At 39.9% G+C, this 14,605-nt stretch overlaps 1 protein-coding gene across 3 annotated transcripts in view; it reads right to left on the bottom strand.

Moving 5' to 3' along the window:
• Positions 1-14,605, bottom strand: part of cltcl1 (clathrin, heavy chain-like 1) — a 56,952-nt gene that overhangs the window by 24,859 nt on the left and 17,488 nt on the right. For all 3 annotated transcript variants that reach the window (XM_072587790.1, XM_072587792.1, XM_072587793.1), the window contains exons 4-14: positions 11,550-11,711; positions 11,119-11,232; positions 9,841-10,014; positions 9,129-9,326; positions 6,512-6,712; positions 6,200-6,352; positions 5,874-5,996; positions 4,740-4,877; positions 2,946-3,110; positions 1,803-1,983; positions 574-737 (exon numbers count right to left, since the gene is read on the bottom strand). In XM_072587790.1, coding sequence (XP_072443891.1) covers positions 574-737; positions 1,803-1,983; positions 2,946-3,110; positions 4,740-4,877; positions 5,874-5,996; positions 6,200-6,352; positions 6,512-6,712; positions 9,129-9,326; positions 9,841-10,014; positions 11,119-11,232; positions 11,550-11,711 — 1,773 coding nt within the window. The remainder of the gene's footprint in view (positions 1-573; positions 738-1,802; positions 1,984-2,945; positions 3,111-4,739; positions 4,878-5,873; positions 5,997-6,199; positions 6,353-6,511; positions 6,713-9,128; positions 9,327-9,840; positions 10,015-11,118; positions 11,233-11,549; positions 11,712-14,605) is intronic.

Below are 14,605 nucleotides of genomic sequence, written 5' to 3'. Positions count from 1 at the left end.
TTCAGAGGCTATTAGGTTCCCAGGTGAAGTTTTGTAAAGGAATGGAACCATAAACAGTCAACATACACAGGATTGAAGCTCAGGGCTGCTTTTCATGTGGAAGAGAAATCTTGTGTTGAGACCTTGAATTTTCAATCTTGGAGCAGTGGATGCTCAATGGAATGTAACAAATCCTAAAGTTTGAATATTGGAAACTTTTCCCCTACCCATAAAACATCTTGAAGGGCAGAACAGGCTGGGAGTGGCTATTGAAACATAATTGGGAACACAGCCACTTCTGTAATTATAGACAAGTATTGGATAGGGTCTGTAAGCAAACAAATATCATTTTAAGCCAGATGGTTTAGTATTCCCAAGTTTAAAACAGACATAAGATCTGCACTAGAACAGGTTGTGTATGGTCACTGAAGAATATTACCCCCCAGCAACACAGCAGCCCTACAGTGCTTATTGGAAGGGCACTTTAAGGCTGCAAGCTATTTTCCAGAGGCAAGAAGGACCAAAAGTGGGCAGTGTGCTGCCAAGAATGCAAATGAAGCTGGGCCAAAGGCACCACATTTTTATAAAAAGTACCTTCAGGAAATTCTTCACACGTTCTGAATCATAGCAGTTGCTCTCACGGCATATACGCTCAACTTCTTTAATTTGTCCAGTTTTACATGCTGCCTGAATATACTTGAAGTGAACATCAGGCTCCTGACTGAAATTCACAATGGATCCAAGGAAATAAAATAACCCTAAAATTTGAAGGAAAGAACAGAAGGTGCAGATAAAAAAAAAAAAACTCAATTTGCTCCAAGCAAATATTTCAGAAATAGAATGCTACAAATAGAGGAACGACAATGCAATCAATGCCAGAAACTGCCAGTCATTAGCACTTAGATTGCTGCAAGACAAATTGTCAAAAGAAAAAAGTAATCTGCTATACAAGTTAGACCCATTAGCATTACTTTATGATGAGTTTAAAAGATCTCTAAATAAAATGTCAAAAAGCCATTAATAGAATTACCCTCATCTCTACACATGCTTGATTAAATCTCAGAGACAGTTGTTTAAGAGTTAGAAGGTCTATTTTCTACATTCCTAAAACACAGGTAGACTAACTAATTTCACATTGACTTACTTCTCGGAGAGAAAGTTATTCCTTGCACGATTCGGGATTAGAACCTCAATTGCCTCAAAACATCTTTGAATGCAGTTTATCAGCTGCTTTTTAAGCTGAATGAGTCATTGTATAGTTTGTGATCATTAAAAATGTGCTTAGCAGAAAAGTGAAAGCCAGCAAGTTTTGAACATTGATATATTTGGACTTGTGAAGGTAATAAATCAGACCAACCAAAACATCTCCTGGATAAAAGTCTCCTGCAATTACACTAAGGGGACAATATTGGTTTTAAAAGTAGTGGATATATCAGAGACCAGCTTTGGTATTCACAAAACTAAAAAATACAGAAAATGAAAAACTCTTAGAATAAGGACAGATAGAAAAAAGGATGAATGCACTAAAAATGGTTAGGAAAGGAAACAAGTGTAGATTAAAAAAATTCTTAAGATAAAGTTTCAGAATGTAATTGCATAGATGGGATCTACAGTCTCAAGTTTACTAATGGTTTAAACAAACAGCATTAAATCTGCACTAGGCTTTGTCCTGTAAAGTTAAAGCAGCAACATCACTATAATTTGAGAAAGGAGCAAGAGGTTTAGCTCAAGTCAGTGAGTTACTCACAGTAAGACATGGATACAAAACAGCTTCCTTAGGAATTCAGGTGGTGCAAGAGACTCTAATCATAAAAACAGCTTACCCTCATAACTCTTAAAGGATTCAAAAAGTTCCACCAATGACTGAGTGCCAAGCTGCTCGTGGTACTTGGATGCTACTTGCACACAAAGCTGCAGATTCTGGCGGATGTTAGCTGACAACATGGCACGCAAGCACTCAAGGGAATCTTCAACAGAGAGTGCACCAAAGAAGTTCACCAGCCACTAGAGGTAGGGAGAAATAAAAAACCCAACATTTTAAGCCCTAGTTTCCAAAAGCATAGCAATCATGTTTAGCTCAGAATTTGCAAGATATTGTGAACAGCTCATTGTCTTTGCAGATTTGAAATGTTTACAATAAAATCCAGAGGAATAAAAGTCAGTAGTGAGTATTACGGTCTGGGGCAGCATTCTGAAGTGCCATGGAACATTAACCTGGAATTCTGCATAACTACAGCCAAAGTTAGCCTAAAAAACATTCTACACAATTCTGGAGAATAGATATATGAATAAACTTATTCCTGCTGTAAGTTCCCAGCCTTTAAAGTATAATTTGGAGCTATTCAAATTCTAGGAGATTATGACTTTCCTGACTTAGTCAATTCTGTCGAGTGTGCAGTCAGGTGAATATAATGCTATCCTGAAATCAAAAGCTTTGCAACTGTAGAAGTCGCTAGAGCACCACAAGCTGCTCTTCAGGTGGCAATGACCATACGAACACAACTCTGCATTACTTCAGTTTTCAAAATAGATGATTACTTTTTCCTGCTAAAGAACTTCGCTTTTCAGACTATGACCAAGGCCAAGCTCCTTTTCTAGGATTCAACATGCTATTTGCATGTGGTCTTGCTGCCCCTTACGGAGGAAGGCTTCTGTAGTTCAAGTGTATATTTCGTTGCTTCAGGAAGCCACTACTCGTGAGACCATCAATTCAAGAAAAAAAAGTTTCCATCCTGATGTCTTACATTTATGCAAGCCTAAGAATTTAAATAAACTGGTCTCGTTAGTAACGCCACCCACTATGCAGCTATCCATTCACATGTTTTTAGAAAAAAAGGGTTACTTTCAAAATCAACATTGAAGATGCCTACATGTCAGCCTTAGCTTTAAACAACTTAGGCTATATTAAAGCTGCATTTCACACAAATTCCACTTAGACTTGAATTCAGTATGTTCAAAGCTCATACCTCAGGGTTCAAAAGGTGAGTGTGTACAACAGCACGTTTGATATCATACAAATCTGTATAGTGCTCCAAAGCCCTCTGCAACAAGCCAGCTTTTTCACATAGCTGGGCAATATGGGCACGATCATAGTGAGTGAACATCTGGTTTCCTAGGATTGCATCAGCCACCTAAGAAAGTAAAGTCCCATTAGTAAGGATGTTAGATATGCACATAACTCATGAACTGCAGTGATCAGCTGCTACAGTTGGCTAGATTAGAATGTAGCAATCTGGGAGGTCATATGCTGAGTTTCTAGACTAAGATAAAGCAGATCTATAGAAAGATGCTGAATGGACAGGAAATTGCTCAAAATGCCTTTGATTTTTGACTGTTAGCCAACATGCAAGCTAATGTTCAACTAGCAAGGACATTAAACCGTTACAGTGTTATAAACCATTGTGATGGAATTGCCTTCAGATATAATTCTAATATTCATTAGATATATTTTGTTTGTAGAATGTTAAGTCACTTGAAATTTTGACCAACATAAGTCAGAATTCCAGAACAAAAAAGGTCAGCAAGTCCATCTGACACAGGATTAACTCAAGTTAAAACCAAACATTTAAAATGGGAAACCTAACCAGAGGAAAAAAGCTTCTCTTGCCTTAATCTAAGATTCTGTTCTGATTCCAATTGTTTGAGGAAATGATTGAATAAAAAAAAAAAATTCAGTTGTGTGGGTGAAAGTATTGTCTCATTATAGTGATTTTTTTGCTACTTCAAAAAACCTCCAGATTTATGAAGGCATAGTATGGGATTTATATAGACTTCAGTAAGGTGTTTGACAAGGTTCTTCATTGTAGACTACTTAGCATGCTTAGACCCACATAGAGTAGTGAGGACTAGCTATTTGAAATCAGAACCTGCTCAAAAAACAATACAAAGACAGAAGATGACCAGGGCTGCTTTTCAGACTGGAGACTTGTGACCAGTGGAGTCCATTGCTTTTCATCATTTAAATAAGTAAGCGGTTTGGATTTCACTGACAAAGGTATGGTTAATAAGTTTGCAACATTGGAAGTATAGTGGGCAGCCAAGATGGTTACCTCAGGGAAGTCCAAAAGAAAAAAAAAAGATCTGGAAGGGCAACTCTTTCCATAGTGACGGATACATAGGATGAACTGTTGGGAGGCGGCTGGTACAATTACCCATTTAAAAATAGGCATCTGGAGGAGTATACAAATAGGAATGTTTGAGGGTATATAGGCCAAAATGGGCATAGATTAGTTTAGGATATCTGGTCAGCAGGGATCAGTTGGACTAGAAAAAAACAGAGGGTCTATTCCCATGCTGCATTACTAGGTAAATTCAAAGAGCCTTGCTCATTCCAAGGTCCATGATGCTTGTCCCAAGAACTCCAGCCTAATGTCCACACTGTATTGCAGTAATGTTACTTTGGCTTTATACAAGGTTGTATGTGTAATGTTTACTTTAGTGTAAATATAGCACTTAAGGCTATTCCAGACACTAGGGAAGTTTGAGGACTAACTAGATTTGGCAAATTTAGTATTCATTTGTGGGTTAGGACTGAAGAAATCAGAAGAGGGGTCAATATTTATATTAAAGGCACTTTTTACAATCCAATAAATTTGAGTATTCAAATGTCATGAGACTTAGGCATTTAAGATATCTTTAGACAAAAAAAAAATCAAATGTTGCTACTTTACTTGACACAGTGAAGGCCAGAGATTAGTTCTTAAACCAAATAAGAACCCAAAACATCCAAGCATTCATGGCTAGTAAAGTACATTTCCCACCTGTGGTGCATGGATCAGATTCATTTCAAGAAGGCGTGTTTGTAAGTGACCCTCAGAAGGCCTGTTATTCTTCAACGCATCTAATAGGAAAGATGTACACTGCTGGATCAGGTTATTTTCCATAAATACATCCACAATCTGTAAGGAAGGGAAAATTAGCATCAACTGTCAGGAACTTGCACAGCTCTTTAAAAATGTTAGTTTGTCCATAACAGATTTGAAACAACAAAAACAGACTTCTGATCCATTCAGCTGATCCTAGGGAAGTGGTTAGTGTTGGGTAAGATTTTTGACTAGAACAATCAAGCAATTTCAACTGGAAAGGCATGGGCAGATAAAAATCTGGGGGGGGGGGGGGGGGGGGGGGGGGGGTTGTTCTGTGAAGCTCCACAGAGAACACATCTGACAATTAATGGCCAGATTAAGTTATGCACCTTTGTGTAGTTTCAGGATTGAATATCTACTGCAATATTGAAACAAAGTCATGAAAAACAACATGATACAAAATTTTAGAAATCACTGAAGGCCACAGGAGAAAATCCAGGTACCATGTTACTCCAGAAAGCAAAAAAAAAAGGTCATCTAGATTTTATCCCACTTTACAGGGTAACTAAAGAATCCACATTTCTGCCACAATGAGCATTCATTCACCATAATACAAAATGGGAGTGAAATTAGTTACAAAGTTACTCACTTTATTCACCAGCTTACACTAGAAGTCTACAGTTCCACTAAAACACAATGCTTTATAGAATACTATTTTCATGCATTGTGCTTTAAATTAGCCCTCTAAAATTATGCTGATATGGAGTTTACAAAAGCAACTGTCAAGCTAGCATACATGTGTCAGAACTACTGCTTGTTAAAAACAAAGATCACAGCTGAGTGGAGTTAGGTTTTTAAGCCACACTAGACCAGAAACAATAGTTACAATTTTCCACATCACCCACACTTCATTAATCCAATAGACAGATTCCTAAAAATTAATTTCAACCCATGATAGGAGATGGCTAACAATCCAAGTCTGGACTCATTAACACTTGGTTCAGTTAACAAGCCAGCTGAAGACCCACCAGCAGATCCTTCCTTAAACTTCAGCTGCAAATTAAAAAGCTTAGAAGTGTTCAAACTGACCTGATTAATGTTAGCTAGGGGTTCTTCATCCTGGACAAGCATCTGTGCAAACTGAAGTCCTTGGTCAGGGCTCACTCGCATAACATTTCTCAGCAGGAAGACCCAGTCTGGAGTGTAACCAACCTGTTAAACATTTGTATAAGTTGGACTTGGGGTAAACATTTGAAAAGTCAAGAAAAAAAAAGCACAACACAATCTGGTGCATTTCAGACAAAGGTATTTAGTACATTGAATACGTGTGGAAGTGCTGAAGATTTTTGTTCAAGTTTTACCTAAAACATTTAACAGGTATTGCAAAGACAATAGAAGGATGTAGGACAAGTTACCTTTTTTGCATACAGAACAATTTTCTGGAATTGCCCAGTTTCTGCAAAACACTGTATAACTTTATTTGGCACATTGGCACGGAGATAGACACTTAAAGCTAGTGTGGGATCAGCTGTCTTCACCAAGTCTCCCAGCTCCTCAGAACACTCCAACTACATTAAAAAGCAAACATTAAACAACAGGTCAACAATAACTGCAGATTCATGAAACATACACCACCACAAGTGCATGAAGTTACATGTTTGTAACTTTTATTCTAGCTCCAGATAATCAGTGCCCATTCTCAGGAGGAATTAAAGAGCTGTCGTTACCTTATCTTCCTTCAACCATTTTTCCAGCAGTTGCTTGCGGCCTTGTTGCAAGACAGGACGGCAGAGTTCCAGCGATTCATACTTGTTCAATTGTCCCTGATCAAGGAGTATCCCAAAATACTGCAGAAGAGGCGAAGCTTGCCCTGGCTGGGCTGGGACGGTCTGGAATTTTCTAATTGTGTCTGGAGTCCGTAGAATACCCTACATGAACAGTAATTGCAAGGTGAAAAGCTTAATAGTCATAGGTACCAATTTAATGTCACGGCATATAGAATAAGCTGATTTACTCATTGCAATCCTGAAACATGCATTGGTTACTGAGGATAATAGAGGTTCCTCTGTCCTGACACTTTCCTAACATTAAGAACACATTTCACCTTTTTTTGAATGGTCTAAGCTTAAGGTGCCTATAATATCCTTCATTACTTTCACCATAACCCCTTGATTAACCAGTTGACTTGGTAAAAACAATTTTGGATTAGTGGTGCTGGAAGAGCACAGTAGTTCAGGCAGTATCCGAGGAGCAGCAAAAACAAAAAAAAAACAAAATGACGTTTTGGGCAAATTCCCTTCGTCAGGAATAAAGGCAGAGAGCCTGAAGGGTGGAGAGATAAGCTAGAAGGTGGGGGAAGGGAGAAAGTAGCATGGAGTACAATAGGTGAGTGAGGATGAAGTGATAGGTCAGGGAGGGGGGTGGAGTGGATAGGTGGAAATGATAGGCAGGAAGGCCAAGTCATGGGGACGGTGCTGAGCTGGAAGTTTGGAACTAGGGAGAGGCAGGGGAAGGGGAAAATGAGGAAACTGGTGAAGTCCACATTGATGCCCTGGGGTTGAGTGTTCCGAGGCGGAAGAGGAGTTCTTCCTCCAGGCGTCTGGTGGTGAGGGAGCAGCGGTGAAGGAGGCCCAGGACCTCCATGTCCTCGGCAGAGTGGGAGGGGGAGTTGAAATGTTGGGCCACAGGGCGGTGTGGTTGATTGGTGCGGGTGTCCTGGAGATGTTCCCTAAAGCGCTCTGCTAGGAGGTGTCCAGTCTCCCCAATGTAGAGGTGACTGCATCGGGAGCAACGGATACAATAAATGATATTAGTGGATGTGCAGGTAAAATTTTGGATGTGGAAGGCTCCTTTAGGGCCTTGGATAGAGGTGAGGGAGGTGGTGTGGGTGCATGTTTTGCAGTTCCTGTGGTGACAGGGGAAGGTTGTCAGCTTCCACTTGTGGTTAATCTATTTGGCAATCTTGCCTTTTTGTTCTGAATATGAACTCAAGCTTTGGCAACATTTTCTCATTCCATTAGTGTTGGAGTGCTATAATCACAAGCTAAGCAACGTACCAAGTTTTCATAGAATCCCTACAGTGTGGAAACAGGCCATTCAGCCCAACAGATCCACAGCAGCCCTCCAAATAGTATCTTACCCAGATCCATCCCCCTACATTTACCCTGACTAATGCACTAACCTACAAATTCCTGAACACTGGACAATTTAGCATGGCTAATTCACTTAACCTGCACATCTTTGGACAGTGGGAGGAAACCCACACAGGCAAAATGTCTGTCAGGAGTTTGCCAGCCTCTGGCGACTGTCAGGGACCCAGGTTCAATGCAGAGGCAGCAGTGTTGATCACTGAACTGTTGTGCTATCCTAATCAAGGTTTTGAATGCCTGTAAACAAGTATATTCAACATTCTAGAGTGCACAAGATTTCACTAAATTGTCTAATAGGTTATTGCACCCACTGACCCAGCAGTAGAGTTGGCCTTTTCACATCGGAATAGATTTAGTTAGAATGAAGTCCACTGCCTGCAGCAAGAGCACATTAGTGGTTATAGGAGAGAGAGTGAGGACTGCAAATGCTGGAGATCAGAGCTGAAAAAAAAGTGTGTTGCTGGAAAAGCACAGGTCAGGGAGCAGCCAAGGAGCAGGGGAATTGACGTTTCAGGCATAATTCCTGAGGAAGGGCCTATGCCTGAAGTGTCAATTCTCTTACTCCTTGGATGCTGCCTGACCTGCTGTGCTTTTCCAGCAACAGTAGTGGTTAACAAACGAGATAGTACAGCTGTTAAAAATGTTGCAGTTAGGAATAAGGCCTGGATTACTAAAAGTCTTGAAAATCCAAAACATGAAGAACAAGAGGCTGTTAGGCTGGCAAGCATGAGGAGACAGTGCAGCACCATGCAAAAAAGGAGAACAAAGTTTGAACAGTACAAAAATGGAGACAAAAACAAGTCCTTGTGATTATAGCACTCCAACACTAGTGGAATGAGAATGTTATTTTATTTTATATTCAAAATAAAAATGCAAGATTACACCACAGGAGGAAGTTGACAAGTCAACTGGTTAGTCAAGGCATTATGGTGAAAGTAATAAAAAAGGATATTATAGGCACCTTAAGCTTAGACCGTTCAAAAGAAGTAGAGGGTTGAAATGCGTTCATTACAATGTTAGGAAAGGGTCATTAGAGGAACCTCAAATTATCTGAGGGACAGTTGGGAATATTTTTGTTAAATGGAATGCCAGATAAGAGTCAGATCCAAACATCAGGACCTCTTGTTTGGATAATCAGAATTAGTTAATTGAATTCCAGATAGAAGTTCTTCTGGTAGAATGAGAATGCACATACCTTTGGTGCTGATGCAGCAACTTTAGCAGCTTCAGCATAATTTCCTTGTGCGAATAAAGTGTTAAACTTTCGTGCAAAGAGCTCCTCAGCACCAGCAAGGTTGCTTCTCACAGCCATTCGGAGAGCAAGGTCTGGGTTTTGGAGCACATTAGTTGCATAGTTTACAATATTCTCTTCTTCCACACAAACAGATAATACCTGGAGGCAAACAAAAGTGGTCAATTAAGAGACATTCAATATAGCAAGAGCTCTACACAAGTGAAAGTTGACATTGAATGCAAGCAAATTGTAAGAGTTAACAATGTAATCTACTCCCAATTAATTCACATCCAAGAAATTACAACAGCTCGATTGTATACAGGGCAATGAAATAGTTAAGGAGTCTACAATTTGTTAGTTACATCCTGGGGCTAAGAAAAGGTATAATCTACACAAATGCCCCATGGTTAAAACATCCTTTGCTAAAAGTGAATTACATTCTCACTCATGCTGACCACACTAAGCAAAAAAGCCTACTTGGAAGTGGCTTTTGTAATGCCAGGCACCCTGAAGAAACTTTAATGTGCTCTAAAGTCATTGCTACATTACGGTTTGCAATTCAGGACCATAATAAGTATTGCCCTCACTGCTGGTATAGGAAACACTACAAAAAAAAAAACAACTCCAGTTTGCTTACTACTACAGAAATTGCTAACAGCCTTGGATAACATACTTGGCCTTTTTTATTGACTCCAATGATGCCAGATGTAGGTTCATGGGGAGCAGTCACAAAAATGGTCTCAGCACTAATACGGTTCATGTAGATACAAGCACCAGATTCCAAGTCATACAAGTGGATGTAGCCATATTTGGTAATGAGATATATAACCCCATATTTTGTTCCAATCTGAAAAGAAAAATATTGGAATGACAACTTTCCATTACATTTTAGTATTTCCATCAAGGATGCCAGCAGAGTACAAAGATTAGGAATGAAAGAAAAAAAAAATCAACACTGGATCATGCACACAGGTTGGAGGCATAGAATCAGATTCCCTATAGTGTAGGGACGGGTCATTTAGCCCAGAGTCCACAGTAACCCTCTAAAGAGGATCTTACCCAGATCCACCCCACCCCTATAACCCTGTACCCCCATGGCCAATCCACCCAAGCTGCACATCTTTGGACTGTGGGACAAACTGGAACACTGAGGAAACCCAGACACGGAGCACTGGGAGATGTTAAACTGGTAGTGAGATCCATCAAGTCAAAAATGGAGCTATAGCACTAGACCCTGCAATACATTTGCCATTCAGCTGATTTGAAACTTCAGTTTTATGTACTTACTATAGCCAGTTAGCCCACTCAATTCAAAATTCTATAGTCTAAACTACTGAAACTATATATAGAGTAGTAAGTGGTTCTCCAAAATTCACACTTGCAGTTTAACTGTACCATCTAGGTGACTCAAGTCAGCTAAAAGCAAAGTATTTTTAAAATTTGGTAAAGAAACCAACTGTGAGTGCACTGTCTGGTTATAAACTCAACTGGAGACATCCAGCCTCAATGCAGAGACCAGAATGGGGCCACTGACTTCAAAAGATAATCCTGCCTTTAAAGTTGTTAGTCTTGCAGTTTAAAGAAAAATATACACTTGCTAGGAAGTGCCAGAACATATGGAAACAGGGCCAAGAGGACCTTCAAGCCAGCCAAGGTTGGCAGGAGACAAAAATATTCCTTCAGGTGACAATAGCCATTACCAAAACAGGCTCAGCTTGCACATGCTGGTTATGAGCAACTCATTGGTAAAGCATTCTTCATGAAGCCTCAAGATAGCTACAAATATTGCACCAAGTTGTTGTGATCATAACAAACCTAGGCTGTCAAAATATATTCTGTTGAAAAGTAGTTTTTGATAGCAGAGTGTAATTGTCTTGTAATGAGTATTCTAAGTAGCATGAAACAGCACTGTGGTTTATTGTAAAGTGTTTAGAATGAAGCAGGTACTTACTTGCATAGCTACTGGAAAGTCAGTTTGGGCCTCTGGAGGAAAAAACACATCCACTGCTCTCTTTGTAAAAGGCTGGTTTCCAGCAGCTGGCTGACCTACTTCTATTATATGTAACTGCAAGAGAGTTTACAAGTCAGTTTCAAAAGGCCAGGGATAGACTAGCCACAAAATACAGACAGTGAAACTGTCAATTACAAAAATTTTTAGGTGGATTATCTGGGATGCAATGTGATGCATGTGATGCAATGTGCAATTTGCTGGTTACCAGATCACCACTTTTCTTTATAGTACCTTGAAGTGTTCATTACAACTTGTGGATAAGGGCTGTGAAATTTGATTTACATTTGCAGGATGGTGGGAAATGGATTAAAATACACCACAAAAGGAGTGTCCAATTAGCAGTAGGAAGTGTTTAACCAAAACAAATTTACCTTTCCTCCTGCTTGACTACGAACTGCAAAGCAAAAGAGCGTCGATGGTGTGGGATTCTCTTCCAATTTGAAGTCAGCAAAAGCTGCGGCATGTCCCTCAATCGGTTGGGACACCTTCCTGTCCACAGAGTACAGCTGCATCGCACCAACTACCCTGTTTTGCTAAATGAGGAAAAGCAAAAAGTTGTAGGAAATGCAGTCAGTTCAGCTGTGACCAGTGCTAGGTGGTCTGAAGTGGACAGCACTGTACTATACAAGGTTACAATCCACATTTGATTAGCAAACAATTTAATTCCTTAAAAAAGGATTACAATTGCAGACCCAAATAGCATTCAGCAAGAAAACCATGAGCACTTTAGTGTGGTGGCCCTGGTAGTATTTGCTGTGTTTCAGATTCCTACTTGAGCCATATACTTTGCAGCAAGAACTAATTTATGCTTGGCTGAGCATGACAGCTTGTTTACTGGTTACAAGGGATTTACTGCAAAGATGAGCCAAGACCAAAAAAAACATTTTGCCAAAGAACTGCCAAATTGACTGACTTGAATCTCTGGTGGCTAAAATGTGAAATTCCTTTCCTAATTGGATTATGGGTCTATTTACAGATGACAGACTGGAATGGATCATGGTGGCAATGCACCAAATTGAAAGGCAACCAAACGTTGGCCAATAAGTGACAGACAGCCAGAGACACCAACATCCTACAAATGAAAACAAGTCTGCATGGAAGATAGGAAAGGCCAGATTAGCTGCACACTTCAAGCTGAGGGACATGCACTGCTTTGGCAGGTTACCTGGGAATTGGACTCCATTTCAGTCACCTAGAGGGTAAAGCTACTTATAAACATTCAACTCATTGAGGATTCACCATTATCCTCAACTATGATCTTGCTTGGAGACTCCTGAAATTGTTCAAGAATCCCTGAAGGTCACTAAATTGACATTATGAATCATTAGCCACGCTGCAGTGACAGTTTAACTGGACATAGTAAGTTGTACTAATTCAATTAGAGTTTAGAGAATTGCCCAGCAGTCCAAATGTTGAACACAAAGGGGGCAAACCTTGTTTGGGAATAAGTTTACACCGAAAGAGTTTTACAAGGCAAGTCAGCATTATCCTGACATCCTTAAAACATCCTAACCAACAATTAACAAAAAAATTAATGTGGCATCCAAGTCTCTTCTCAAACACACTAAAGCAAGATCTTTCTTTCAATTACTTTACAGCAAATGTAAAAATAGCATTAAAAGCTTACATGCCAGAAATATTAAGTCAGTGGCATAATGTCTATTAGTTTCAATGCACTGGGTCCCTGATGGAAGACAGTAGCAGCTCATGGGGCAATTGTGTATATACACACCTTTAAGTTAGCAGAGGACGGCCCTGAAAAAATGCTCTAGCCAAAAAGTAATCTTTAGGTCTGATTACTGCAAACACATTACAGCACAATAAGACCAAGGTTGTACAATCTTCCAGTGATTGGTTCAGCCAGTCTTCCTTCTAGGTGCCATAAACAAAAAACAAACAACTCAGGAGGTTTGACAGCATCCGTGGACAGAAAAGCACAGCAGGTCAGGGCCAAACTACATTTTGGGCTGGAGCCCTTCAGGAATGTGCTGATGAAAATGTAGTCTTATTTTCATGCTACTTGGATGCTGCCTGACCTGCTGTGCTTTTCCAGCAACATTGGAGCTCCAGCATCTGCAGACTTAACTCTGCTTTCTCTCCACAGGAGAGAAGAGCCCAGTGACTTGTAAAGAAATAAGACTGCACAACACCAGTATTTAGCCCAAGTTTCCTTAAAAGAGACACTTGCAGTTATAAACATCTGAAAGCAAGTTACAATGCAGTTTGACAACTGAATGTCCTATTTTAGATACTGGAAAGCACAAGTGCTTTTCAGCATCTAAAAACAGGACTCCAGACAGACAAGATTCCCCAAGCTGAAAGGGAAATTAAAAAGCTAGTCGCCAGGTGAAATATACCACACACCTAATATTTTTGACAACCTTTCAGAGCATTACTGTCAACTCACTAGGGGCAGTTCATTGAAAAGTTTCACTACTTCTAGAGTCAAATAGGAGAGTGATTAAAACTATTGTCCAATTATATCCAATTGCCTAATTCAGGTTAGAATTTGCACACCAAGTATTTTATTGGACTAAAGTTTTTTTTAAAAACAATGGCAACTGAAATCAAAATGCTGATCTATAACTTACTACCACTAGAACTGCTGTTCAACAAATAGATAAAATGTGGGTGGGGAAAACAGAAGTCAGAAGCAGTGTTCTGACACCAGACTGGATCATGAGTTCAGTTTCTTGATTCTTTCAATTCCCATAATGGCAGGGGTTTGTGGATACACCGATTCTCAGTCTCTGGTTCAGGATTCTATCTCAGCACCTCTAAAAAATGAGAGATTTTCCACTTTTCCCAAGAGGATTTTATAGCAAGAATCATTAAGGCAAGCAAGGAAGAGTAGCTAGAGGAATTCTTATTTGCCTATACAAGGAGCAAGCTGAATGCCAGGAGCCAATAATGAAGTACTTGAGCCAAGAACTGGCCCAGACTGAAAAAACTAAAATAGCAGTCTGAACAAAGTTGCCCTGAACAATGATGCTACTATTGCCTAGAATGCTCCCTCACTTAAATTCAAACTTTCAGTAATGGGTTTTTAAAAACTAAAACAAAAATATTGTTTAAAGCAGCATCCTTTCCAGAACACCCGGGAGGAAACCCACAGAGGGAGATGTGTCAATGCCACAGACAGCTGCCCAAGGCTGGAACTGAACCCAGGTCCCTGGTGCTGAGGAAGCAGTGCTGATAACAGAGCCACTATCACCCCATTTCACAACAAGAGATAACATTTTAGTGATCCAAGTGACGAGCATAATCCAGGACACCATTGCTCCTCAAAATGCAGGAGGTCACGAGACAAGCTGACAAGGCAGACAACCTAATGTCCCTCCAGAAAGGTGGGACTATGAAAGCAGCATTCTCCTGTACTGTGCTGAAGTGACAGCCTAGATGTTGCACTTAAATCCCATTTTGACAT

Source organism: Chiloscyllium punctatum, chromosome 17 (assembly GCF_047496795.1).
Source record: "Chiloscyllium punctatum isolate Juve2018m chromosome 17, sChiPun1.3, whole genome shotgun sequence".
NCBI lineage: Eukaryota > Metazoa > Chordata > Chondrichthyes > Orectolobiformes > Hemiscylliidae > Chiloscyllium > Chiloscyllium punctatum.
The sequence above is the reverse complement of the archived record's forward strand: the minus strand, read 5'-3'. Positions and strand labels throughout refer to the sequence as shown.